This window comes from Kryptolebias marmoratus, linkage group LG1 (genome assembly GCF_001649575.2).
Source record: "Kryptolebias marmoratus isolate JLee-2015 linkage group LG1, ASM164957v2, whole genome shotgun sequence".
Classification (NCBI taxonomy): domain Eukaryota; kingdom Metazoa; phylum Chordata; class Actinopteri; order Cyprinodontiformes; family Rivulidae; genus Kryptolebias; species Kryptolebias marmoratus.
This window is the reverse complement of record NC_051430.1, coordinates 23541036-23568495: the sequence shown is the minus strand read 5'-3', so window position 1 is coordinate 23568495 and position 27460 is coordinate 23541036. Positions and strand designations below refer to the sequence as shown.

The 27460-nt window shown below is 39.1% G+C and overlaps 1 protein-coding gene across 3 annotated transcripts in view; it reads left to right on the top strand.

Annotated features, from left to right (window-relative positions):
• Nucleotides 1–1676: 1676 nt before the first annotated feature.
• Nucleotides 1677–27460, top strand: part of LOC108233702 (dmX-like protein 1) — a 47576-nt gene continuing 21792 nt past the window's right edge. For 2 of the 3 annotated variants that reach the window (XM_017412303.3, XM_017412301.3), the window contains exons 1-31: nt 1677–2022; nt 4312–4547; nt 5207–5332; nt 7470–7547; nt 8109–8187; nt 8286–8430; nt 8669–8735; nt 8851–9035; nt 9624–9801; nt 11543–11726; nt 12299–12475; nt 12571–12800; nt 13361–14066; nt 14500–14621; nt 15067–15156; nt 15556–15652; nt 15760–15879; nt 16404–16622; nt 17438–18687; nt 19383–19638; nt 19968–20101; nt 20321–20507; nt 20605–20715; nt 21738–21907; nt 22433–22530; nt 22639–22804; nt 23876–24004; nt 24088–24226; nt 25546–26321; nt 26686–26784; nt 27017–27184. In XM_017412303.3, the coding sequence (XP_017267792.1) occupies nt 4461–4547; nt 5207–5332; nt 7470–7547; nt 8109–8187; nt 8286–8430; nt 8669–8735; nt 8851–9035; nt 9624–9801; nt 11543–11726; nt 12299–12475; nt 12571–12800; nt 13361–14066; nt 14500–14621; nt 15067–15156; nt 15556–15652; nt 15760–15879; nt 16404–16622; nt 17438–18687; nt 19383–19638; nt 19968–20101; nt 20321–20507; nt 20605–20715; nt 21738–21907; nt 22433–22530; nt 22639–22804; nt 23876–24004; nt 24088–24226; nt 25546–26321; nt 26686–26784; nt 27017–27184 (6573 nt within the window). In that variant the 5' untranslated portion in view covers nt 1677–2022; nt 4312–4460. The remainder of the gene's footprint in view (nt 2023–4311; nt 4548–5206; nt 5333–7469; nt 7548–8108; nt 8188–8285; nt 8431–8668; nt 8736–8850; nt 9036–9623; nt 9802–11542; nt 11727–12298; nt 12476–12570; nt 12801–13360; nt 14067–14499; nt 14622–15066; nt 15157–15555; nt 15653–15759; nt 15880–16403; nt 16623–17437; nt 18688–19382; nt 19639–19967; nt 20102–20320; nt 20508–20604; nt 20716–21737; nt 21908–22432; nt 22531–22638; nt 22805–23875; nt 24005–24087; nt 24227–25545; nt 26322–26685; nt 26785–27016; nt 27185–27460) is intronic. The other variant, XM_017412302.3, reaches the window with a different exon arrangement.

Here is a 27460-nt window from a genome sequence, read left to right as displayed (position 1 = left end):
AGAAATGGCTGCTGGCAAAAGAACTCGTGCTTTAAAGAACAACAACAGTGAAGAGTGATGTTTGTCTGAAGCCTTGACTTGTTCTGTTCAAAGCCAGACCCACCAGTAGGGAGCTGAGAAGGCGAAAAACAATGTGACAGAGTTAATATTCCAAAATGGGAGCTGTGTCGATGTGTGTAGGCTTGTGTAAATACTATGTTAGTTTTTACCCATAGTTTAATTACCTGGGAATCAATGGTTTTATCATCACTATATGTGGTCATGCAGGCTTTCCTCAGTGTCATTATTGTGTTGGTTATTTTAATTAGTCATAAAGAGTGTCAGTGTCATTGTTTTTAAAGTTGCCTGAATTGAGTTTAAAGCACCCCGCTTGTCGTTTGTTCCCGTATTCAACATAGTTTTGGTCATTGCAGTGGAACACCAGCCTCATGTGTGGAAATACACTGAGCTGTTAGATAAATGAGCTTATGATTTATTGTTTTGTTTTGTTTTTCTGCCACTGAACTGTTAAATTAGTGTTATCTTTCGGGGATTTTAACAGCCATTTCGCTTGTTTTCTTGATTATTTATTAAGCCAGTACTATTAATATTACATATTTTTTGCAATAAAAAGAAAATATATGAAAAGTTTAGACTCTAAAAGCTTGCTTTGTTTTCAGTATTTGGGACTGGTTAAAAAAACCAAAACGTTAAATTTCAGTTAACTGAACCACAACGACACCCTGTGGCCATTTGTAGCAAATGCAAGAACACCTCATTTACAGCTTTTTTCTCAAACATAAGTAAAGCACAAAACATAAAATTAGGTCACAAATGATGCATAAAAATATTAAAGATATAATCCAATAATATTAGAAAGTTTGATCCATCAAAGAACATAATTTACTGACCACCAACTGAACAGCTTCAATTCAGCAAGACTGACGTTGCACTTTTAGTTCCTTTGCACAAAGTGCAGTAACCAGAACAAAAACACATTGAATCAGGATTTTTCTGTGAACACAAAGTAAAGTTTCCCCAAGATACAGGATGTAAAGGTTGATGCAAACAACAGTTTTAGAGATAAGTAATTTCTGTTTTTTAAAATATTTCCTGTTTCTCTGTGATCCTGCAGTGAAACTCAGAAAGTACGCTGGGATGTGCTCACCTCACCCACCTTTAAATTGATGTTTAAGACTCAGTTTCAGTAAAAAGATTAACATTCAGCTCCTTACTTGCTGGTGATTAGATCCTGTTTGATGTAATTGTTTAAATGAATGCCCTACGGAGATACTACTGTCTTTAAAAGCACTTTACAGCATACAGCTAATAAGAATAAGACAATCTTTGCAACTAATATGTTTCAAAATCTAACCACTATATTATATTTTAACACTCTTGCACAAACCACAAAATAACCAAGGAAATGTATTGTTGATAAATATTCACAGCAAAGGCTTTATATTCATAACAAAGTCAGAATATAGAGCCAAAGTGTATGTTTTTGAGAGGGGAATGGCCCTATTAAAAACGATAGTAGTACAACCAACAAAATATTTTCACAGTAAAAACTACAAACCAATGAAAAAGTGTTGTAGTTTCTGTTTAGTCCGGTTTGTGACGTTTGTCCTTTTAAAAAAGCTGCACGGCGGCCTGAGCGCAACTACAAGGACCACAATGCATTGCGGCGACACAGTCCTTATCATGACACATCTTCAGCATAAGGAAAAGCTTCCTCTGAAGGAGCGTTTTATTTGTTAACCTTGGCGAGAGGGTGACTCGTTCTTGGCAGTGTGGGAAGGAAATACTCCCTCGTCCTGGCAAAGATAAACTATTTACCAATAAATGTGCTGTCACAAGTTATCTAAAGCTAGCTTTGAGGCTGAGCAGCTCGCTAAAAAAAGAGGGAGCTTAACGAGCTGCTAGCTAACGTTAGCTAACTGAGGAGACTGAAATCATCACGGTGGAGTGTTGCAGTCACCAAAGACAGTAACAGTTGGGAATAACTGCTGACCTGGATGTGACACGAAGGAACAACACAAGGTAGGTAGCTAATTTGTCCGACTGTGTCCTTAAAAAAAGCAGCAGACGACTAGCCGAACTTGACAGCTAAAGTTAGCGTCTTGCTCGGGGAATTGAAAACATGATGAGTTTTAGGTGTAAAACATCAGCTCTGAGCCATTGAGCCCTTTTCGTGCCAACAGGTTTTTGCTGACGATCTGATATCCATCCATGTGGGTCAGTTTTTTATGTTTTAATGAGCTAGCCTGTGAAACCTTATCACGTGAGTTGCCACAACACAGGAAATTTAAGTTAACCCTTGTTTCCTTAAAACTAACACCAGTAATAAAACCTCCATGGATTGCTTCTTCTGTTACTTATTCTAACATTTGATTGACTTCTTTAATGCCTGTGTGTTTTTGCTTTAATATGATATGCCTTTACTCGCACGATGTTTCTTCTGTGTGTGGTAATTTCTTGGGAAAGACTAAAAAAGGAAGATTTTTTTTAAACAAAGACTTTAAGCTAAATTCTTACCTAATAAAGTGGACTAACCGGGCTTCTTTAATGCAGTAAGGTGTATTCTGGACAGGTGTAACCTGCTTGACTCTCCCACCCCTGAGTTTTTCTAAGAAAGGTGCACCTCTTTCGCATTAATCTTGATTTGCTGCCATTGTAAAAATCCAAAGTTTACTAAAAACTCCTCAACATTTCATCATTAACTTTAGGCTTTTGGAAACTCTTTCAAAGTCTTTCCTTGACTAAGTTTCCGCTTTGTTTCTGTGCACTCCTCGTACCAGATTATGACAACAAAAGCTGCATTGTGTGCTTCAAAATAAAGAAAGTGGACACTTTCTTTAGCAGTGGTTCTCAAGGTTGGGGTCGGGACCCCACAGCGGGTCATGAGATGATTTCCAGAACTGCTTGCTAAGTGCATGTTTTTGATAATAGTTTCAAAAATCTAAAAAATGTTGATGCTGTTTGTACTGTCACTTTATCCTTGCTTTATTGACTTTTAAGCAATATTTGTACGCTTTAACCAGTGGTGATCGGGGTTGTGAGTCTGTTATTTTGTGGGTCAGAAGCTAAAAGTAGAGGACAAAATAAGTATCAGGCCTAAAAATAACTACTTATCTCAGACGAACAATATCTTACAGTCATGTCTAAAAGAAAAGGGTATAAATCCAGCAAAGACCTGTAACAGATTACTGTTTTGTGTCAAACCGTGCTATCGTTGGCATTTATTATAGATTAAAATAAAGAAATTAGATCACATTGTGGTTTTGTGAGAGGCTGCTGGTAATAAAATGCCTTTAAAGTCCAATTTAAAATTGGTTCTGCGCCAAGTTGTCCATTATGTGTAGACACACAACTCTGGTTCGTCCCTTGAGTTTGGGAGCCTTTTCATACTGAAATGATTTATAGGTCAGAATTAAGTGGTCTAATAATAATAATAATAATAATAAAAAGCATTCCTCTGAAACTAGTCAGGCCAAAGTCAAAAGAAATCTTATTCAAAAACATTTAAAAATTAAAAGGGATGATTTAAGACTTTTGCACGGAAGCTGTTTGTGCAGACTACTAATAATTTCTCACTTCCTTAGATAATTCATCATGTGCATATGATTAGTTATCACTGTACCTCATTGCTTATTCAACATTCATCTTTTGCTCATAGACAAATATAGTCAAAGCCTTCGTTTAGATTTATCCCTCCAGTTTCTATCAATCCTGGAGGTCACTTCACTTCATAAACCTTCTGACCTGCTTGTCAGTAATCAAGCTGGGTGTGTGTATTTATATAGTACAGAGCTCCTGATCATACCCTTTAAAATAGCTGACAGATAGTAATGGGATGCATTTTAAACAAGGAGCTAGGTCAACAGAATCAATAGATTTGATGCCTTTGTGCATTTAGTTATGTCCTTACTTAAAAAATGCTTATTTTTAGTGAATTCTCTCACAGTATTAATGAATGCCTTTTGTCTTTATGTGGTCTTGCGCCACTGCAGACAAGTTTAAGAACACTTAAGAAATTTATCTGAGAGGCTTTACTACGATTGTATCTTGTCTGCATAATATGCTTATCTCACACAAGCTTTTGTTAAATCAAGTTTGCAGGCTAGATGCCCCAAAATATGGCAAGAATAGGTAGTTATTTTTCCATTACATTTCAGCTGGTCTTGTGCAACAAATCTGTAGCCTGTTTTCATGTTATAGTGACAATAAAAATAATTTCTTCCATGCAGGTGCTAAGATGTTTGTCAGCAATCATGATTCTCGCTACCTATTCTATGTTTAAATCTCTGTTTTTTTTTTTCTTCTACGCAGCTAATCTGCAGGAATGTTGACGTGAATTTACAGTCCACAAACAATGAAGTCATCCCTCCCGTGGTTTCCTGTGAATCTCCCCTGGAACGGGAGCGTTTTGTGACAAAAGAAGAGGTGAACGAAACACACTTGGACTGTCAACAGGAGTCATGAATCTCCATCAAGTCCTTACAGGGGCTGTCAACCCCGGGGACAACTGTTTCTCTGTTGGTAACATCAACAATGTGCCTTTCACGGTAAGATATTTCAAGCTCTGGAAATATTTCACCCCGAGCAATTTATCTGTTTTGATTCTTCACGGGGTGGGGGAGGCACCTGAATAGATTTCTGTTCACTGTATTGAGCTCCCATGCAAAAACACAGAGCTGCAGTCTTTTCTTCTTCATTGCAGTCGTTTGATTAATGATAAAAGAAAGAATTTTTTCCGCTGCTTAAACTGTAAGAAAACCCTTTGTCACATTTCTGAAATTTAAAAGCATAAGAACTGCTTTTAAAATCTACATTTGTGTGAAGGAGACTTGACCCGATGGTAAGAGTGGACAATATTTACTTACAAGAGTTTATTTTTTTATCTGCGTGTTAAGAACACTCAAAGATACACAATCCGTAAAGAGAAATGCTTCTTCCTCATGTTCCTTTGTGAATGAGCCTCAGTCACAGTGAATCACAGCTCATGTGAGGATCTCTTTTTTTTTTTTTTTGAGAACCACAGAAATAGAGCAGATATTATTTGCTCTTACTCCACGGCTGTCATATGCTCGCCTGTCTGATGCACTGACACTCGCCCCAGGACAAGTGGAGGTCAAATGACTCTCTTCATGCGATGCTCTGTGGATGCATCTTTGTGTCGTTGTCAGCTCTCACCCCTTCTTGCTCTCTCCGTGTCTTTTGATAGGCCTATGCATCGGGATGCGACGTGGTGATTTTGGGCAGTAACTTTGAACGGCTGCAGATCATCCCAGGGGCCAAACATGGTAACATCCAGGTGGGCTGTGTGAACTGCTCACCACAAGGTGGACAGGTAAGAACTCAGTGGTGCAGCCTGGGGGTTCTTGTTTTAAAATAAAATGCTACTTATTTCCAGAAACATTACAAACAAAATGCCCCAAAAGTTCACAAACGGAAAATCTCACAGGAAAAACTGAAATTGCATGAGAAATCTTATCTTGTTTTATTTTGGAGTCAGTGATACGCCAAGTATTTGCAGCGGACAGTCTTGTGCTGCGTGCAAACAATGCAAGATTCATGCAAAACAATTGTGGCATTGTTGATTGGAAAGAAACTCCTTTATTTGTATAACAGATTGCTTGATTCAGTATTTAAAGTATACAGATTTAAAGTTTGTCTTTTGTTGTTTCTCTTTTTGAAACACAAAATGTGATTTTGCTTTTTAGGTTTAGGGTTTAGGTTTGAACAAAAAACGGCTTACTAATCATGTAAATAAATGATCAGTTTATAAGGAGGTAAAATTGAGGGGCGCCCCAACTTCCATTAAAGCTATTAGCAGAAGAATACAACACAAAAAATGGAAAATTCAAGATAGTTTGGATTACCTTGTTATTATACTGTACGTTATAAATGAATTTACCATGCCTTAGTGCTTGGATAAACAGATTGTTAGTTAAATCACAGTTTAACTTTACATATCCATGATAATATAATCCCTTTAAAGTGTAACAAAGCAGTCAACACGGTCCGTCCTTCATTATTACTACAGTCAAGAGTTTCACAGTTCCTGTTTGTGAAATATAGGCCTGTGGTCGAATGTGAAGAACAAATCCTGGATTGCAACATCTGCATAAACTTTACTATAAGAATACTAAAGGCAGGAATCATCAGTAGGCTGGCTTTTTCTTTTAATTATGATAACAGCACACAGGCCCGTTGTGATTTAAATAAATAAAAGTGCTCAGCCACTTTTAAACGGCTCCCCTCGTGACGTTTAATCCCATTCTCTTGGGTCAGAAGTTTCCACACAAGCCTCCACTGTGGGCTAGGCTCCATTTTGATTAATTGGTTTGTTTGGCATTTTCACTTTGTTACTCCACGGCCTGCAGTAATATTTGCAATAATATTAATTTACATGGTGCATCCTGTGTGCTCATTCTCTATTTGTTGAACTATACATGCATATTTGGCAATATTTGCTTTAAAACAGGTTTTCTGAATTCATTTCTTTGTACTTACTACCTCATTATTTTGATGTCCCTTCAAAGGTTTCCATCAGGTTTATTTCTAAATCGAAACAAATGTAGGATGGTATAAAGATAACGCAATCTTAAAATCTGATTTTAAAATTTGATTTCAAAAAAGTCAAATTATTAATTAATCACAGAGAAGGAAACTTACAACTCGTGTTTTCTTTTTCTTTTTGCACAGAACAGACCGGTGCTGTCAATTTCACATTACGTGCTTGATTTTCAGTAATCTGAAGTTCCTTTCATGCCATCTGACTTTCTGCTTGGATTTGATTAAATGTTTTCAATTTAAATCAACACAGCTGACCCTAAATAAAGAGCATCCTTCTTTTTTTTTCTTCTGACCATTTGTCTAGAAGGAATTTCATGTGACTTTGCTTGGGCACGTGACCCCCTTGTAAAGACATCATATGTGCACAATTACTTATCATGCATGTCATTCACTCATTCACTGTCTTTTCTCTCTGCCTCTCAGCTAATTATTTACCTAATCAAAAGTACAGATTTTATTTTATTGCTATAATAATATCAGCCATTTGCTCAGGTAAACATTATTACCGAGGCTCTCGTGGAAAGCCATTAAACATTTAGCTTGAGCTAATTCAGGAATAGGAGTTGTACAAGAGTAGACGGAATATGATTCATTCAGTACATTAATGTTACAGGCTGAAAATAGTTTAATTTGTTGACCATGTTTTATGTACATCTAGTTTTTTGTACAACTAGTCAGAGAAGTCATGCTCACAGAGCTCTCAAATGAGACTTTTTCCTGAATGTATTACATATGTTTTACTGTGAACGCATCTAAGATTGTTGGGCATATTTTTTTTATTTAGAAATGGACTATAATATGTATAGATCACAGGGTTTATGTGCATATGTTTTCAGTTTTGTGTTTTCTTTCTTTGGCAGAAAAAACTCCTAATTTCTAATGTTTGTTTCTTGTTTTCCTGCTGGCAGATTGCAGCTTCCTATGGAAGCATAGTGTGTGTTTTCGAGCCTGTTCTGCTGACCGATCAAAAAGACACGTCATTATCTGTAAGTAGTTTTTTTCTTCCAGTCACTTTTCAGTTATATTTGTACTCGGATTATTCAGGAAATGGAGTATTGTCTTACTGATAAAGCGTTAAGGATACTTGAAACGGAGCGGAGCACTGCTCATCCAGATCTACCTAAACAGTGTGTCACATCAGAATTCACCAGAAAGGAGCAAATACATCTTCCACACCCAACGAAGTGCCTCTGCCTTCAGTTATTATCATTAATTATTTTCACCTTTAATGTTTGTTCATCCTTTTAGGGTGAGCAAGTATGTTTGCAAACTCAGAGCTGAACATCGGAGAAGAATAGCTTTAAAAATGGTCCAAACTTTGCCATCTTGAACACAGTCAGTGTCTGTATTTGCAGAAGTTTTACTGTATCAGTTTCCCTGCAGCCTGATGGCATGTGACCTGCGTGAAAGCAGCTCTTGAGCAATTTTTGCCTTTTTTTTTTTTCCTACTGAAAGAGTTGAGCAAAGAAACCAACTCATATCATGACATAAGATTCCCTTTAGTGCTATGCTTTAAAATACTGTCCTTATCCTGTTTTTCTTGACAGAAATTGAACTGTCAGTGGCAGAAGACTGGCCAGTTTGCTTTGGAGTCTATGGTACGAAACCTGGCCTGGCACCCCACAGGTACTTTCACACGTAACTCTGTCTCAACTTAACTTTGTTTTACACTGATTTATTTTTAACAAATATGAAAGAGATTGTGTGTGTGTGTGTTTCTGCAGGCAGCACTCTGTTAACAGGCTCCTGCAGCCTCCAGTTGTGGTCTAATGCTGATGATGGAAAAGATGAAGCTGGAGAAAGGGGAAAGCAGACAGAAACACCCAAACAAAACACTCATTCTACCTGGAGGTGTATCTGGCAGAGCAAGTAAGAACTGCAAAAAGGAAAATTATTTGTTTATTTGTGTTCAATTCTTCTTATTATTTTTGACAAACTATATGTGAATTGGGTAAAACCAGCTAATGTGCATTTTTTGTGTTGTCTTATGTACAGGTTGCATAATTTGTTTCAACATACTTTGTTAAATTTGACCATTGCTATAAAATGTTCATCTGAAGATGGATTTATTGAAATATTGTTTTTGTTTTATGTTTTTTCTCCTAAGGACGGCATCTCCAGTTAGTTTTATGAAGTTTTCTCCAGATGGGGAATTCTTTGCCACTGCTGGACAGGTATGTGACTTTAAACCTGTACAGATTTTATATTTTTATTAGGGACATGCGAATGGCTTCAACTTAGAATAGCAAATCTTACAACACATCTATATTTCTGCTTCATCACCTGAAGGATGACTGCCTGGTGAAGGTCTGGTACAGCACCAACAAGTGGAAGTCATGCGTTGCGAGACTGTTCACTCCTCCGGATGCCAGTGTGAGTTTGCAGGGAGAGCTGGCCTTTTCCTTTGTTTACTTGGCCCATCCTCGCTCTGTCACTGGTTTCTCCTGGAGGAAGACAAGCAAACACATGCCACGGTATGAATACAGTCACAGCATCTCTTCTGCTGCGATTATTAACTTTCTATCTTGTCTGGTATTTTTAATAGAACCTTGTTCAACAAGAAAAAACAAGTAAGCAGCTCGGTAGTGACAGTAATCCTTTGGCGTAACTTGTTTTTTAACCCTGTTGTACAGGAATGACATAAAGGGTCTCTTTTAAGTGTGTAACAGATTATTTATTTTCACAGAGAAATACAGTAACACAAACAGTAAAACGGTGTAACTAAAGCAGAAATGCTGCAGGGGGCTTAATCAGTAAGCAAATGCAAATATAACAATTTCCTGGCATTTGCAGCTTTGTACACTAAATGCTGCAGTAGTTTCATATTTGTCTGTCATTGTGTAACTTTGAACTAGATAATTCATAGTCATTTCCTTGCAACCAAATATTTATTTTTCTTTAACTTTTGACCTTTTATCATAAACCTTTCCCTTGAATAAATCATCAGGTGTATTAGAACATTTTCAGTACTCTTTAGTAGACCTCTGTTTTAAGTTTTTGCTGTTTTTATTCCATTTTTTTTCTCTCCCTCTCTCTCTCTCTCTTCTAATTTCTCCCAAAAGTGGTGCAGTCTGTAATGTTCTGCTCACCTGCTGTAAGGACAGCGTTTGTCGCCTCTGGGCAGAGACCCTGTTGCCAGGTGACAGCCTCATCTCTGGTTACCATGACAACCACACATCGGACCACAACAGTGAAACAGTCAGATGTGCCAGGAAGACACAGGGGATGACACCACAAGAAGTACGTGACTTTGTTTAATGAAACTAAAAGGAAAACAAAGTGTATTTATAGCATTTTTATTATAATAAATAAAACATTTAGCTGTTTAATAAAATATGCAGTATTCATGGGCTGAAAGTAAACAAACTATTTTTCTAAATATCTATATCAGCCAATGAAAAACTCTGATCGGTTCACCTCTAATTTGAGGTGAAGCTGATTGTAGCTGACAGCCTAACCGCTGTATGCCCCCAAAACAATACTAACACACGTTTCGTTTTAGACATTTAATAGGGTTATGGGTCTCTCTGGGTCTTGCAAAGCTCAGGGCGCATTAGATTACAGAAGAGAAATAGGTATGCAAATTATTTTTATAATGCCTTGAGGACTGTCTGCCAGAGTAACTCTGGAATTATTCTCTGCAAATCAGGCAGTGCTAGATGATATGGTCAGGATTTAAATCAGAGGTAAAATCTTCCTTTTTTAATTGGAATAGATAAACAATAAAGAGAAATGCTTGCTTTATTGCTGGCTGCCATGAAAGGTGGGTGATCATGTAATTGCGCACGTGTTTGTCTGTTGGAAAAACATCTCATGAACCACTGGATGGATTTTCATGAACCTCTCAAAGAAATTTTGGATGAACATCTACAACTGATTATTTTTAGTCATTCCAGTTCAAGGTGGCTGCCACAGTTAATTCAGCTTAGCAAAAATAAAATGGCTATAACTCAGTCTTTTCTACAGATATTGAGCTAAAGTTTGGTGTGGTGGTAGCTGAAAGTCATGCCCAACACATACTCAGGGCACAAACAAATTATGCAAGATCTTTTAAGACTTCAGCATATGCATTCCTTCAAGGAATAATGCTTTTATTTAACTCAGTTTTTAGTGGAATGAGAGTAGCTACCTTTTAGGCCAATTACATCAAGCTTACCCATTAAAACCTGATATATAATTACAATTTTTTTTACCTTTTTATAGCCTGATGAAATTGACTAATTACTATTTTTAAATATAGTAACATACATTTAAGAAAATACAAGAATTTACGATAAAAAACCTAACTCATTCTAATTTTCTTGTTTCTCTACAGGGACATATTAGTTTTTAGTTAAGTTTTATTTTTCCGGAAAGCACTCAAATTTTATAAGTTTTTTCTAATAAGGATGCTTTTTGAGAATCTCGTGCCACAGTCTTATATATATATTTAGATGCACATAACAGTTTTGTCTTATTTGCATGCACATTTGTATCTCACATCCATACTTGATGAGCGTACACACTTGTGTCGCACTTCTACTTGTACCTTTACCTTTTGTATTACTTTTCTGCTCTATCATATCTGTATTCAGTCAGTGATTTATCAATCTGAATAAATGTTTTACCTTATTTTCAGACAAGTTCAAAACCTGTAGGTGTTTGCATGTTGTTGCTGGTAAACGTTTTCAGGTGCTTTAAATAAGTCTAAACTGACCCTTTTGCTTTCTCACTCTGTAACTTATCCACACCTTTTTATGCCTTCATTCTATGTAGACTGAACTGGGCTTTTTAATCTAAGTTTTGTTCAAATATCAGGAACATTAGGAGCCCATCCCAAAAAGAAACACCAGTTCACCAAAACAGAAGAGCACAACTCGAGCATCAAGGAGATCGGAGAGGATTGTTAGCCTTATTAGCTTCAACAGTTGCTGTTTACTGAAATTTAAGTTGGTAAAAAATTGTGAATAACTACACTGAATTGTTGTTTGTTTTCTGTCAGCAGTTCAGTTTTCAAGAATCATGGCATTCCTCCTTGAGTCGAGATATCCCCCAGCCCTCGGTGACCAGCTCCCTGCTCCACCATCAGAACCAGCACCACAACCACAGGAGGAGCAACATCGGACCGCCCAACGCCAACGCTCTCTGCCACTTCCACATCGCTGCCAGCATCAACCCTGCGACAGGTCAGGTCAAACGTATTGTACCTGTTTGTTCCCCTCACAAGATTTCTTCAAATTCGTGACGTATTAGAAGCTACAAGATAGCTTTCTTTTTCTTTTTTTTTCCTTAAAAAGAAGAAGTGGGAACGCATGCTGCATATCAGCATTATTCAGGCTGAATTAAATCAGCTGGAGGTCAGAGGGCTTCACTCTTGTGTTTCTTATCACAGAAAGTATAATTAATTTTATAAAGACTGCCGAAGGCTGTTTATGTAATGTCACAGGGAGCTTTTGTGCTCAGGGCTGCTCTCAGTAGCTGTGAGCGTTTTGTTTTTTGCTCTTGTCTGTTTTTTGAATCAGAACAAATTTTCGTGGATTGCTCCAGCCTTGAGGCTATAACATCTTGTGGTGTTGTATTTGTATGCTTGAATTGTTTAACTGTAGTGTACTACACACTACATTTGCATTTATGAAAGCAGTGCTTTTGTCCTGAATTTTTGCATTTCTTGGTGTAAAGGTTGTTTTTTTTTTAATTTGCTATCCTTCACTTTGTATTTAAATAGGATTGTTACCGTATCATTCCCCTTTTTGTACAGACATTCCTTTACTGCCCTCCATCTCTTCCCTGAACGCTGTGGATGACGATGAACCTGGGGGCCTGTTTACCGTCCATTGGCTCAACAACAAAGAGCTTCAGTTCACTTTAGCCATGGAGGTCTTTTTGGAGCAGCTCAGGGGCAGTTTGGAGCAAAGAAATGAATGCACCAATGAAGGTACAGAAACAGGTTTCATATTGATTCTCTGTTCATTCCTGTCAGATGTTAGCTGCGGACATGTTGTCACGTTTTGGTTTGCGTTATTTTTCCAGAGCTTGAAGATGAAGAAAACTCTGATGAAGAAGATAACAGGCCAGTTGAGCTCCAAGGGTTTGATGGGCTTCCTGTATTAGCCGTGGAGCATCAGGTGGACGTCTTGTTAGAGGAGTGGAATAAAGCAGCGGATATGCTGTTCAGTATACATCCCATTGACGGCTCTTTGTTAATCTGGCATGTTGACTGGTTAGATGAATTCCAACCCGGCATGTTCAGGCAAGCTCAGGTACTTCACTGTCAATACAGTTTCTGTCTATTTATTCATTTGTTCAACTATATGCTGTTTATTTAAACACTGATGCCATTTCTTGTAGTTAAGCAATATAAACATTAACGAAGCATAATTAAAGGAACCTAAAAGACTTTCACAATTTCTTAACATTTAGGATAATTAGGTTGTTTTAAATTAGTTAAATTAGATCTTGGTTTTTGAGTAATAAAACTATTCTGAAGATTTCTTTTTGCTTTTTTACATATATGTAACAGAAAGAGAGGACTTTGTGTCTCTTGAGTCTTCATTACTGTCACTGTTACTTGGTTTTAGTTTTGTCACAGACTTTTTCAGCTGAGATGAGAAAAATTTTCTCTTCGTTTCGAGCTTTGTTTTGTGAAAGCGTGGTTATTTCTGCTGCTGCAAAAGTCACATGGCGTCTTTGGCTGTTGAACAACTTCATTCAAATGAAAATACATTTTCGATGAGTTTTTCTCGTGACTAACTCTGAGCTTAATGTTTTAGTTTTTGCAAATAATATAGTTGTGATGTCTGTTTTTGTTTTTTTTCTTTAGGTGTCATTTGTGTCCCGTATCCCTGTAGCATTTCCTACAGGTGATGCGATCTCCCTGAGCCACAGTGTGGTTATGTATGCTTGCAACAAGAATGTAGATTTAGCCATCCAACACGACAGACAGCGGCCACCTGGGAGCTCATTGTCTCGAACTAAATCTACTCTAATAAGCTATGGAAGTCAAGGAAAAGTTGCACCCAGCAGCAGTCTTCGGCTAAGCATTTTTACCCCTAACGTCCTTATGATTTCCAAACATGACGATGGCTCTCTGAATCAGTGGGCAGTCAGTTTTGCAGAGGACTCCGCTTTCTCCACTGTGCTCAGTGTGTCCCATAAATCACGCTACTGTGGTCACCGTTTCCATCTCAATGACTTGGCCTGTCACTCTTTGCTTCCTCTCCTTCTCACCACCTCACACCACAACGCCTTGAGAACCCCAGAGGCAGACAGCAACCTAGCTCCTCCAGAGGCCCACTCCTGTTCCACGTTTCTGCCTCATGGGTCACGGCTATCTCGAGTGTCCCTCGGCGGGGTTTCTCAAGATCCCAATGCCATCTACAGTGAGCTGATTTTATGGCGAGTAGACCCCGTTGGTCCACTGTCTTTGTCAGGTGGAGTCTCAGAACTCGCGAGGATAAATTCACTTCATGCATCAGCGTTTGCAAATGTAGCCTGGCTGCCGACGCTCATTCCCAGCAGCTGTTTAGGTAAGTAAAAGTTATTGTTTTAAAATCACTAACTTTTTAACTATATTACAAACAATCATGAAAGCCCACATAGTTCAAGTTTTTGTCTTTTTTAACTAAATAGTTTTTTTTTATTTGTTAGTAGGACAATATACTAAGATATTGTTATCTTAATTATTAATCAAAAGAGCCTAGGCTTTTTGCATGCAATCCAAATGTATAAATTTCAGATCAATTTTTGAGCTTATTTTACCCTTATTTATTTGAATTTCACAATTTGTTTAAAAGCAGCCAATTTCACTGAATTCTCATCCTAAATACTCAATTTTCCAAACATTATAACCCAGATAAAATGTCTATGTGGACTGCAGGGCTTTTTGGTTGTGATCTGTATTTATTGCTGACATTATTGGTGGTGTGTTCTGGGTCTCAGTTTTCTGTGTTTACTTTTTAGGTGTGTACTGTAACTCCCCGAGTGCATGCTTTGTGGCAAGTGATGGCCAGTCGCTCAGGCTCTATCAGGCTGTTATTGAGGCTAGGAAACTCCTGAGCGAGCTCTCCAACCCTGAGATATCTGTGAGTGATCAAACTGGACAGACAAACAAGGAGTTATTGTTACTGTGCATTGTAATGACGATTACTGTTTAACACAACAATCTAAGTATCTTTCAAAGCATATTTGGGACAATGTCACATGTCAGTTACAGGACTGTTATGCACTTTATTGTAAACAAGCTGAACTGAAGCACATTTTAGCCTGAGCTTGGTTTAACAAAGCACATGACCGTGTGTTTGCTTTATTCACACATACACAATGAAAGTTGAGCTGCTTGCTTGGCGGCTATCAGGAAAAACTTGATTTTCGGTGTTGTCCTCTGGTTACATTAATAACAAGTAAGCTCTGATGATTGCCCTGCCAACCTAACAATTACTTGACACCCCCTTAAGTCGTCTGACTTACAGATTCTGCAGAGAGTACAGTTTGTGTATTCAAATGTATTTATTTTTTGTTTACATTCAGAAATATGTCGGGGAGGTGTTCAACCTTGTCAGTCAGCAGTCCACAGCGAAACCAGGCTGCATCATAGAGCTGGATGCCATTACTGATTTTGTAAGTATACATGAAATATTCTGTTTGTGCACCAGACTCTTTTGACCCTCACCACCTTGTCTCGATATCCTCCTGTCTAAAAGCAGAGAGATGTTGTTGAATAAAAAAATTATGCTTGTGTATTTTAAAATATTTATCTGGATCCTAGACCATTCATAATGTGCAGCATTCTGTAGTAAACATGAGTCTCTGTGAAAGGTCAACTGTGGAAAGCTAAAAATGGATGCAGAGCAAACCTTTCCTCAGCCCCTCTGGCAGTTTGTGTATATGCAATATTAACAGTGTCTTTTTCTGTGTGTCAGCATATACTATACATGCCAGAAAAGATAAAAAATTCAGTGTCTGCGTCTGATTTTAAGTTAAAGACACCTGCTGCTGTTTTTTTTCCTTTTTTTACAGCAGGGGAAGGAGACACAGCTCCTGCACGTCTTTGAGGAGGATCTGATTCTTGGCAGTGTGAGAAAAGAAGCCACGCTGGAAACTCCTGACTCTCCCTGTAACTTCTTTTTCTGTAAACATTTTTAACATATAAAGGCAATCACTGTACCTCTCCAAGTGGCACAATATGTTTACTATTTTCTGTTTATGGTTATTTTCCTGCAGCTACCAGTAAACCAGCTTTTTCAGGACGTTTTTTTCTCGTGGTGGTAGAATTGACTCCGACAGGTCGCTCACTCCTCCATATGTGGCATCTCCATCTTGCTGCTCGCCCCGTCACTGTTGGTGGGTACTTTGTTTTTAAGGTCCTTTTATCCCTATAATGTACCTTTCTGAGAATGTAAGCAAAGTTTTGCGTTATTGTTTAACTTGCTTCTAACTGTTGTTTAGTTAGAAGCATTATTGGCCACATAAAGAACAGCTTTCCAGTTACAATAACAAACAGCCTGCATAATTCATAAGTTAATTTATAAGAAAGCACAATAGCTCTTCTTCCAAATGCTGAATTGCTGTTTATCTGTTGGCCAATAAAAGACACATTTTTAAAACCAAAACTCTTTTCAGTTTTATTAGCATTTCAATAGATTCTTTGAAATTTAAATCACTCAGACCTCCAGCTAGGAACTTGTGCCATTAGGATATTTTTGGAGTTATTATCAGTCGTCATAATTACTGCTTGCTACCCAGTATCATATCTGCTTTCACGTTGGGCAGATGAAAGTTTTAAAGTATAAATTATTGATAGTCTTTGACAAAATGTGTTCAAGCTTTAGTTAAAAGTAATTCCTTTTTGTCTGTTCTCCCTTCAGAGGAAACTACGTCACAAAAGCACACGGACCCAACTTCTCCTGTGAACGGCTCTCAGTTTATCTTTGACGCGATCAATTCTCCGGTAACGCAGAAGAGTAAGCCATTAACTTCCAACCTGCAGAGCACCTGTCGCCTCAGTCTCACAACACACAGGTTGTGCAGCCAAGAGATGGCTCTTCCAGCAGGGGTGGAAGCCATCAGTGTTACTCCCTCAGCAGGTGAGAAACAATTTGGACGCAGTATCATGTACAAGCAATCACTATTCCAGGCTCATGCAATTTACTTAGACTCACTCAAACTAAAAGGGGAAAATTTTACCATAATATCTAAAGATTTGGTCCTCAGGTCAGTGTATGAATACAGACACGGAATGTGTGTATTTAACTCTTATTAGGCGCATGTACCATTCATAACTTAATCAAAACTGATAAACCAAATGCATTCGGTCATTCAGACAGGGGTCATATTTATATTAATATTTCTTAAAGCAGTAGTTCAGTTCTTTTGAAGTAGGGTTCTATGGAAAGGTCAGAAACAACTAATATCATACCTGTTGTAGATAGGGCTTTGAACCACCTCAGTTTGGAGAAATAGTTTAATTCTGGCCAGATTGACAAGTTAATGGCTAGGCCGAGCTGGGCTAAAGCCAAAGCTGTTCTCTTAACTTTAGGCTCAAATATTTTTTTAGTGGTTCCATCTATTTTGCCCTATTTATGTAGAATTTTAAGGGTTTTTGCAAGTTCAAATCTCAGCAGCAAGCTATACCACTTCCTGTGCAGCCTGGGGCACTTTTGTCAAGAACCATGTATTGTAGAGTTGACTGTGATGTAAGGATTTATAATATAGAGTTTGCTTGAGTTGCTATGGGAATTTGAGATTGAAGTTGTTAAGTCATCTGTCCTGTCAGAATGAAACCAAGCTGCCTCAATTTAGAGAAACAAAGGCTTTTCTGCAACAAGTAGAATATAATTTGTTAATGACCTTAAATAAAGGATCAACAATAAATAAATAATAATATTGCTTCTTTTCTTAGGTCACTTGAGCGCATCGTGTTCTCTACCAGCCGGTCGTGTTCCTTACCTTCTTGCCACTTCCTGTTCTGATGGAAAGGTGCGCTTCTGGACGTGTAATGTTGTTTCAGCAGAACTCTCTAGTACTGACAGCTTGGTGTATCAGTGGGATGAGTGGCCTCTCCTGGTGGAGGAAAGACTTCCCAGCAGCAGCACAGTAAGTGTGCCTGGTCGCCCCATCGAGGTGAGCTGCTGTCACACTGGACGGATCGCTGTAGCCTACAGAGAGGAACTGAACACTCCTCTATACTCAACACCTCATCTGAGCTCTCATCTATTGCCTACTTTTCCCAATCTGTCATCCCCCCCGTATGCATTCTACAACAACAACCACCTGATCCCAACCCTGATTGTACAACCAAGCCCAAATCTGACTCCTAACCCAGCCAACGTAAGAGAACCACCAGTGCACATCAGCATCTTCCAGTGTGAGTCCACTGGTGGTTCGCAGTGGATCCTAGAGCAGACCATAGTCTTGGATGCCACAGATTCCACAACCAATTCTGCCGCTGGCAGCGGCCCAACTGGAAGTTCCAGCATTTCAAATTTTCACTTCTCTCCACCGAACGAACACTGTCCAGGTTCTGCTAGTAAGAGTCTGGTTCACTTGGACTGGGTTTCCCAGGAAGATGGCTCACACATACTGACTGTTAGTATTGGGACAAAGATTTATATGTACGGCCGACTATCTGGGAAGCCTCCAGAGCTGGGTCTGTCATCTGATTCAAATAGAGACCAAAGTTTGTCTCGCCTGGTTCTGCTTCGATTAGTCAATCTGGTCTCCTCTGTGGAAGGCTCTCTGCCCATTCCGATTTCCCTCTCCTGGGTTCGAGATGGGATACTGGTTGTGGGCATGGAATGCGAGATGCATGTTTACTCCCAGTGGCAGCCCCCAGTTCCCCCCAAGCCTAATGGTACAGTTGTCCAGGATACAGATATCAGCAGCAGCGTCTCCTCTATAGCCTCGGCCGTCAGACAGTATCAGGAGGAGGGTCATAACTCTGCAGCTCCCACGTCTTCACTGACTCTTCCCAAAAAGAGCCTAACAAGATCAATGATGAGCCTGGCTCAGAAACTGAGTGGAAAGAAAACGGCGTACGACCTTCCTGTTGAGATGGAAGATTCTGGGCTCTTTGAAGCAGCTTATCAACTCTTTCCTACTCTACCCCAATACCATCCTGTACAGTTACTGGAGCTAATGGACCTTGGAAAGGTAAAAACACCAACAAGTGACTTGATTATTGCCTTTTAGTGCAATGCTAAATGAAAAAAAGTGTTAGTTTGACTCCATAATAGCACATTACAAGCAGACACCACCTTGTTTCTGTTTTTATCAAAGGCTATTAATTAATGTGGAAGCCTAACAAGTGCACACATGTTACTGTTTTAAGGAGTAAATCACTTGCTAAACTGAAAAGTACTGATTAAAAACAACACAGTTTGTGCCAAGGGAGCAAACCAAAGCAGTTTCTAGATTACCTGACAGAACCTAATCTTAAATTTGATGCTTTTTGTGACTGAATCACTGAAAGCAGAGTTGCATAGTTTCTTATAAAATGTATCCACAATTTATAGCATTGTTTCCAACAAATTTAAAATAGTCTTCACATTGTGAGTGGTGCTGCTACTAGTTTCCAGTGTTCCACAGTTGGCAATTTAAAACAACTTTTAGCCACTCACTAAAATGCATTTGAATTGCAATGAATTATCAAGAAATATAAACATGTACAAAGAATTATTCATAATAAATCTGATTTTTTAAGCGTCTTTATTAGCTGATATGACACAATCTGAAGGTGTGGATCACTACATTTAAACATGCATGACTGTTAGTTATTAAACAAAAAGCTGTATAAATTTACATAAAGGTAAGATTTCTGTGTGTAACACATTCTCTCGGTTTTTAAGGTTCACCGGGCCAAAGCAATCCTCTCCCACTTGGTGAAATGCATTGCTGGGGAAATTGTGATACTTAAAGATAATGCCACCAATCCAGAGAAACGTGTGAGGAGTCGAACTATCAGTGTCGGAGGCAGCACAGCAAGGGACCAGAAGATATTCAGCAAAGCAGAGAGCTCCAGCCCCGACTACACAGAGATAAGCTCCATCCCTCCCCTGCCTTTGTACGCTCTGCTGGCAGCAGACGAGGACACGCCACAACTTGGTGAGCTCACAGCGTGTAGTTTGATATTTAAATATTCGATAAAACCCACACCCCATCTAAAACAAAGAGGTGGAAACATATTTTATATAAAATGAAAATAAACTGGTACCATTTTAGTTGACCTTCCTTGCTGTGAAAGATAATAAGAATATCTTAGTCTTTTTGTTCTGCTGTCTTGGAGATAAAAAGTTAATGATAAGACAACTAAAAACTGCTCTTTGATATGGTTATTTAATTAGCGCTCCTAACAGCATGAAAGATTATCTTTCCGCTCTTGTTGTGAGATACTTGAAGTGTAAATTTTAGCCCTGTAATCTGTGTCTCTACAGAAAAAGCAGGCAGCATGAGTGGAGACAGTGGACACGGCTCCAGTCAGACTGATGCTTACGATGAACTCTTTCATACACCCAGCACAGTGGATCTGGACCCTCTGGACAACGGACAGGAAGAAAATGGAAATAAGGTCAGTTTCAGGCTCTTCGTCTTGTTTTTTTTTTCTTTTAAGCCATTTTGTGGAGGAGTGTTTCCAGGTGGGAGCTCTGCATAATAGTCTAGTCAAACCTTTCCTTGTTCCTAGTATTTTTTAAATATTTATTTAAAAACTAGCTACATGTCTGAACACTGCATTTTATATTTGAATTGAATTCTACTGATCGTCCTCTGTTTGGTTTTGTTTCTGCAGGTGATAGACTTGTCCCAGTACAGTCCTACATACTTTGGTCCTGAACATGCTCAGGTTCTATCAAGCCACCTCCTTCACTCCAGTTTGCCTGGATTAACTCGGATGGAGCAGATGTCTCTCATGGCTCTGGCAGACACCATCGCTACCACGAGCACAGACCTAAAAGACAACCAGGATAAGAGCAAAGGTACTTCAGGAAAATATTTCCATTCATACGGACACTTTAAAAGAATAGAAAAACAGTATATTTTATGTTATAACTGGGTGTAATCATTTGTTTACAGGTGGAGAGACTCTCGATGAGTGTGGACTGAGGTTCTTGCTGGCTGTCAGACTCCATACCTTCCTCTTGACCTCCTTGCCTCCTGTACACCGAGCACAGCTGCTACGGCAAGGTAAAGTGAAGTAGAGATTTTCAAATGTTGTCATGTAATTTTGTTGCTTGGGTTTCCAACGGGAAAAACTAAATAAGGGCGATCACAACACCGAGACCTCACAGGGCAACATCAAATAAAAGGGAGGATGTGGGCACATTTGGATTCTCAAAGTAAGGAGTAAATAAACTCCTGCCAGAGCTTTTTTTAAGCTAGCCCACACATTTGTAATAGAAAATAGCCTTTCTAAGATAAACTTTACTAACCAAACATGAATATGCAGGTAGCACCCTGAAAGGTGCTGGCACTAAAATGAAATGCTAACAATGTGTCCAAAATGACAGTTGTCTTGGTGATTTAAGCAGCTACAGTGACAAGCGCAGGTGAAAAGATGACAATACTAATTGGTTCATAGGACTGGAACATTGGTTCAGTCAACAACAGCAAGGAGTGCAGGTAACAAGCAGCAGATAAGGCAGGTCATGCCAGTACCAATTACAAACAGGCACTGATAGGTCCTCCTTTAAATACAAAGAAAAATCACACAGAGTTAGTCAAGCACATGGGAGTGTAAGTGCAGCAACGCAGAGCTGTAACAAGTGTATATTTTGAGGTATTATATTGACTAATTGGTCAAAAGCACATCATTTTGCCCACAGAAATATTGGTCAAGCTGTCAGTACAGTAAGCTTCCATCTTGTTACAAAAGCAATCAGTGTCCCTCGTCAGACACAACTGATGCTCACTACAGTATCAGGTTAATAACTCTGTGGATCCCTAAAGCCAAAAGGAGAGGACATTATTCATGATCCTGATTGTAATCATTTGACCATAAATCTTGTTTAAGTGAACTGAATAAGCCGCTGTCTATTCATCATCTTTAACTACTACAGTAAAGTTACCTTTGGGCAATCTATGAAACCTCCCAACACTTTAGCTGTCAGAGGGCACCTTTGTTTTATAGCTATTAGTCCGTGTGGACATTTAAGCTATGGAATACAAAGATTGATTTTCTGAGTCTTTCTTTTTTTCCTTCTCTGTAGGTCTGTCAACATGTCATTATGCCTGGGCCTTCCACTCTGAAGCCGAGGAGGAGCTGCTGAACATGCTGCCTGCTCTGCAGAAAGGAGAGCCCACCTGGACCGAGCTGCGCTCCATGGGCGTGGGCTGGTGGCTGCGCAGCACCAACAAGCTGCGCAGGTGTATCGAGAAGGTACAGCAGTCAGTTTAAACATCAATGTTAGGAGTCTAAACTCAAATCTAAAACTGGGATAATTTATCTTAAAGTTTGCAGACTGATAAGTTTGTAGCAAATCTGCTCAAAAGACGAAATGTAGTTTCTAAAATGTGTTGCTATATGATATAAGTTACTGTTAAAATGTAGTTCAAACACCTTTAGGTAACAAAAATACCTTTTTATATGTAGCTCATTCAAGGAAGTGAAAATATTTTGAACATGGGATGTTACATTGAGCACCACTAAGATTCAGGCAATTTTTGTAAGGGTTTTTTTTTTCTTTTTAAATGGAACTTCACATAAAATAAGACCTGCTTATGTCTGAGCCTGACACATACAGTTCAGTTTATGAATTAAATGTTGTCAGGTGTCTGTAAGTACAGTTTTGCTGAATTCGCTCTAAAATGCATCATTATAACATAAAGCGACAACTTGTTCCTTAGATAACTCTAAGCTGAGGTGGTTATGAATTTAGCTGAATCAGTTGTTCCCTTTTGTCAGGTTGCCAAGGCTTCCTTTCAGCGAAACAATGATCCTCTGGATGCAGCTATATTTTACCTTGCACTGAAAAAGAAGGCAGTGGTTTGGGGACTGTACAGGTAGGCAGAATTGACATGAATTTGCACAATGCCCTCATACAAGCTCAGTTCTGTCAAAAGTGCTGCCGACCAGTGACGCTGACACCGTTTGAATGCCATTCACCGCAGGTCTCAGAAGAACGTAAAAATGACGGCGTTTTTCCACAACAACTTCAACGAGGACAGGTGGAGAAAAGCGGCGCTGAAGAATGCCTTCTCTCTGTTGGGAAAGCAGCGGTTCCAGCATTCTGCAGCCTTTTTTCTTCTCGCCGGCTCCCTGAAGGATGCTGTGGAGGCAAGTGGAAAACAGACATGACAAAATGCTTCTAAAAAGAGTTTGTTCTTTAAGCTGTGCTGCCACTTCACAGCCTCATCAAACTGAAGTTAGAAACCAGCTTTTCAGTCAGAGTGAAGTCAAGTGCTTCCCGATTTTATTTGTAAACCGTCTCATTCCAAATCAGTTCTTCCTGCGTCATCTTTTCATATTTAATAGATGTGTTTAATCATGTAGTAAAAACCTTATTCCCAAATTCAGATTGCACACACAGTTTTTTTTTATTGGGAGCCTTAGTTGTATTATTAAAACTCTTTAATATTTTCTCCATAGTGATATATTTGTCATGAGATTTGTAAAAAAATGCACAAAAACAATTCTTGATGTTAGCAGCTGACACATGGGGGTTAATGTGTTTCCTTCTTTGTGTTTTTGTCTTTAGTTGTCACATTAATAAACTGCCATGACCTCTTTTCTTTTCAAATCTATGAAAAGAGAATACTCAGATAGTTATGTTTATTATTTATACAGTGTTTTACTGTGTGCAAACTGTGCGCGGTGGCTGGAATCACTTCTGTCTATCAGGCAGTATCAGTGTGCAGAGATCATTATAGTGGGTCTGACACTGACCATCTTGATTGTTTAAGCTTCTACTTATCAAGGTTATTTCTGCTCAGATGGTCCCTTAAGCAGCGAGTCACATTATTTCATCTGCATGAGTAACTGTAACCTCTCCGAGGATTTTATGGAAATGAGCATCACCCAGGCGAAGGGCTATCATTGACTTTGCTCGTTCGCCCTGGCTGGAAGGTAGTCTCATTGAAATGCACCTCACACCTTATCAGTTCGGAGCATCCACAACAACTTCAACTATCCATGCTTGTTTTGCTGTGAGCACAAGCTTTTTTTTTCTTTTTGCCTGTTTCATTTCCTCTGTTTTTACAGAAAACACAAACAAACCTTTTATTGTCAGAAGATTTCATCTTGATGAATCTCCGGAATTTACATTATTGAGTCTTGTGCTAAATATGGAAGGCCCTGTTCAAACTCTGAATTGACTGTGAATGTTGTTTTTTTTTTTTCCTCCTTCAGGTGTGTTTAGAGAAAATGCAGGACTTGCAGCTGGCCCTGGTGATCTCTAGATTGTACGAGTCAGAGTTTGAGACGGCGTCCACCTATAAAAAGATCCTCCAGAGATACGTTTTAGGACATGACAAACAGGTGAGCGGTGTGTGCATGTTTGACTGTCTGGTATTTCACATCCTTTTCAATAATTAACCTCAGTCATTTTCTGTTTGTTTCAGATTGCAGCTCAGCCAGACCCGTTCCTGCGGAGCATCTCTTACTGGGTCCTGGAAGACTACAGCCGAGCACTGGACACTCTGATCGAGCAGCCTGCTAACTGCAAAACCTCTGGCTCCTTTGAAACTAAATATGACAGAGGTATGTCCTCTTTTTTTTTTTTTTTTCCTCTACCAAGAACAAGCAAGTAGTTGTATAACTTGTTCTGATTATTTATACTGATAGCAGAAAACCTCATACAGTCCTGCAGAAACTAATCTGAAAAACATTTCAAAAATAGATGATGATCTGAACCTAATATGAACTCATTTTTGACTTAAAAGCTAAACCGTTCCTGGATTTGCTGTGCTTCATGTGTGTTTATAAATTCTCAGACCACACTCCGTATGTTTGCAGAGAAAACATCTCCTTCTACTACAAAGTTGAAAATTACTCTGCTGCTTTAAAGATAGATGTTTTCTCCTCAGCCAGGGCTTCAGTACAAGCTGTCATGTCGTTTGACTTTTTAATACTCGCATAAAAAAAAAAACGAATCCAGCTTCCAGCCTTTCCCAATCTTTTAAACTTCTAGCTTTAAGCTCTCCTGACATTTATGTAACTGCGCAGTACAGTCTGTCAGTGCACAAGTTCTTCTGCTATTGCATGTGTAAAGTTATTTCAAGGCTCAACAATGATTGTCAGGATAATTCTGGTTCTTTTTAAGACTTTTTTTTTTTCTCACTTAAACAAAATACAAAGAGGGTACACAGATCTTTAACCTGTGCAAGGCACAGTTTCATGCAATGTCAGCTCCTACATCAAGCTCACTACACTAAAATAAAAATATTAAACAGTGTTCCCTCTTTGTGAATGATGTCCACAGGACACAGCAAATTGCTCACGTTTCGGAGCTGTCTCTTCATGAGAAGGTTCCAGTCTGAATTTTTTTTTTTACGTCTAACGTAACTTTAGAGGATATTGCTCCTTGGTGTGGTCTGCTTCACTTGCTCTCTCCTGCTAAAAAAGACTTAATAGCATTCACAGCTAATATTTCTAAATTGGAAAACTGATGCTGCTTCTACATATACAACTCTGTTAGGGAGCTCCTTTATTTTTCTTGAATTGAAAAATAAATCAAGCTGACTTTGTCCAGTAAGGCTGTATCATTTGAAATAACCTGAAAACTCTTTCTGTCCTTCATTAATGGCACAGATTGTTAAATCATTTTGAACTGAGCACCATAGTGATGTATTGACATGTGTGTGTGTGTCTATACGATTATATGCAATGTGTCTTTTATTTCTTATATCATTTATTTTAATTTTTTATCCCTCATGTTTATTTTTTGCCAACTTATTTTGAGTAGGTGTCATGGCACAGAGTGTTTATTTGTTATTAACATATGGAAAACTTAATAAAAACAGTGTTTTTTGTTTGTTTTTAAATAAAGACTATTTTCTGTCCCTTCGAATTTATTACAGGTTCTTCAGCCACATCTGCGTGCAACCCCGAGGTCTTCAACTTTTACATCTACCTCCGTACACACCCTCTCCTTCTCCGACGTCACTTTAGTTCCTCGGACAAGGCAAAAGTGGCTTTGACTGCTGAAGGTCGCAGGGCTGACTCCATCAGTCTGGATGAGAGAAGGCTGTTTTTCACAGCTGCATATGCACATCTGCACGCTGGGTGCCCCATGCTGGCGCTTGAGGTCCTTTCCAAAATGCCCAAAGTCCGCACGCACTCCAAACTCTCCAGTCAGGGGGATACAGGCATCGCCCCTGAACTCAGTGTTGGGAGCAGGAACGGGCAATCAGAACCCGACTGGTCTCCGCCCGGCCTGAACGGCTACCACTCAGACGGGAACAGCAACAGCAGATCAGATTCAGTGTTAAGTTTTGACTGGAGCCAGCCGTCAGTGACCCTTCCAGATGAGCCCCTGGATCTGAAGTGGGACAGTGACAAAGATGACGATGACGAGGAGGATCAAGACGAGACAAAAACAGAAATCAAAGCTGCAGACAACAGTGTGTTTCAGGACAGGCAGGACTCCGTGTTGACGATAGCAGAAACGGTGAAAAGTGACGAGAGCGAAGACGGCAGTGAGTTCATTGCACCGTGTGACGACATCTTCTTGGCCCAGCTCAAGTTCACGGCGTGCTTGAAGATCATGACCACCGAGCTGCGGACGCTGTCGACAGGGTACGAACTGGACGGAGGGAAGCTGCGTTACCAGCTCTGCCAGTGGCTCGAACGAGAGGTACAGACATTTTTCATGCTGAAAGGTCAAAATTCACCCATTATTTTTCCACCTAAATTGTGTTCATACTCCTCTGCATTGTGAGAAGGATGTGATTTTTAAATTTAAGTTCACTCAGTTGAACTTTTTAGTTTTGCATAACTCCCACACATTTCTCCTCAGTTCGTGTTATTGTTTCAACATTTTGTGTCTGTCAGTTTACATAAACATCATGTTGTTTTAAACACTAGTAGTTTCCTCTCATGTGAAAACAATTTGATGTTTTGGGTAAAATGCTTTGCTGCAGCTAGTATGCATAAATGAAAAACACCCTCTTGATGAACTGAATCCAAGATTTTTCTCCTTTTTTTATTTTTTGCCCCAGGTGGTGGCTCACCAGCGTTGTTGTGGCTATAAGCCGTGCTTGCAGGAACAGTCGGTCCAGAGTGATGCCCCTGCTTCTGGACTAGTGGAGGAAGAACAGGTGGGTGTTGATAGCTGTCTGCTTGCTTTAATAAAAAAGACATCAAATTCAGCTCCATTGTTTGTTTTTTAACCACTGATTTATTTATTGCAGTAAACCTATACTAAACTATATTAATTAAAAGAAGAGGCTAACAGGTTCTTTACCTACTGGCGTCAGGGTTGTGTTGCCATAGCTATATAAATACTTCATAATTTGTTCAGAAAACTTATGAAGCTGAAATGTTTTTCAGCCCCGGAGCCCCCGCGGTGACGGCCAGAGGAGCAGGAGACTCTGGCTGCAGAGCAACCAGCCTTTATTGAGGATGTTTTTGAGCTACTGCAGCTTGCACGGCTCCCATGGTGGAGGACTGGCTTCTGTACGCATGGAGCTCATATTGCTGCTACAGGAGTCCCACCAGGTGAATAAAACATGCACAGATACACACTAAAGCCACAGGCAGACGGGGCATGGCAGCTATTTTTAAGTAGGAGCCTATTCCCACTAGAAAACTGATATTTTAAGGTTGGCTGTAATAAGAAAATAATTGCATTTTTTTAACAATTTGTTGGCAAGTTTTGAATTCATAATTTTGGTTATCAATTGGAAGATTTTTCAAGCTCTGCCAGTGAATGAAGTTTTAAATGATTGATTACTATTTTATCGTGTTTGAGGGGGGGGGAGAGAATAAACCTTG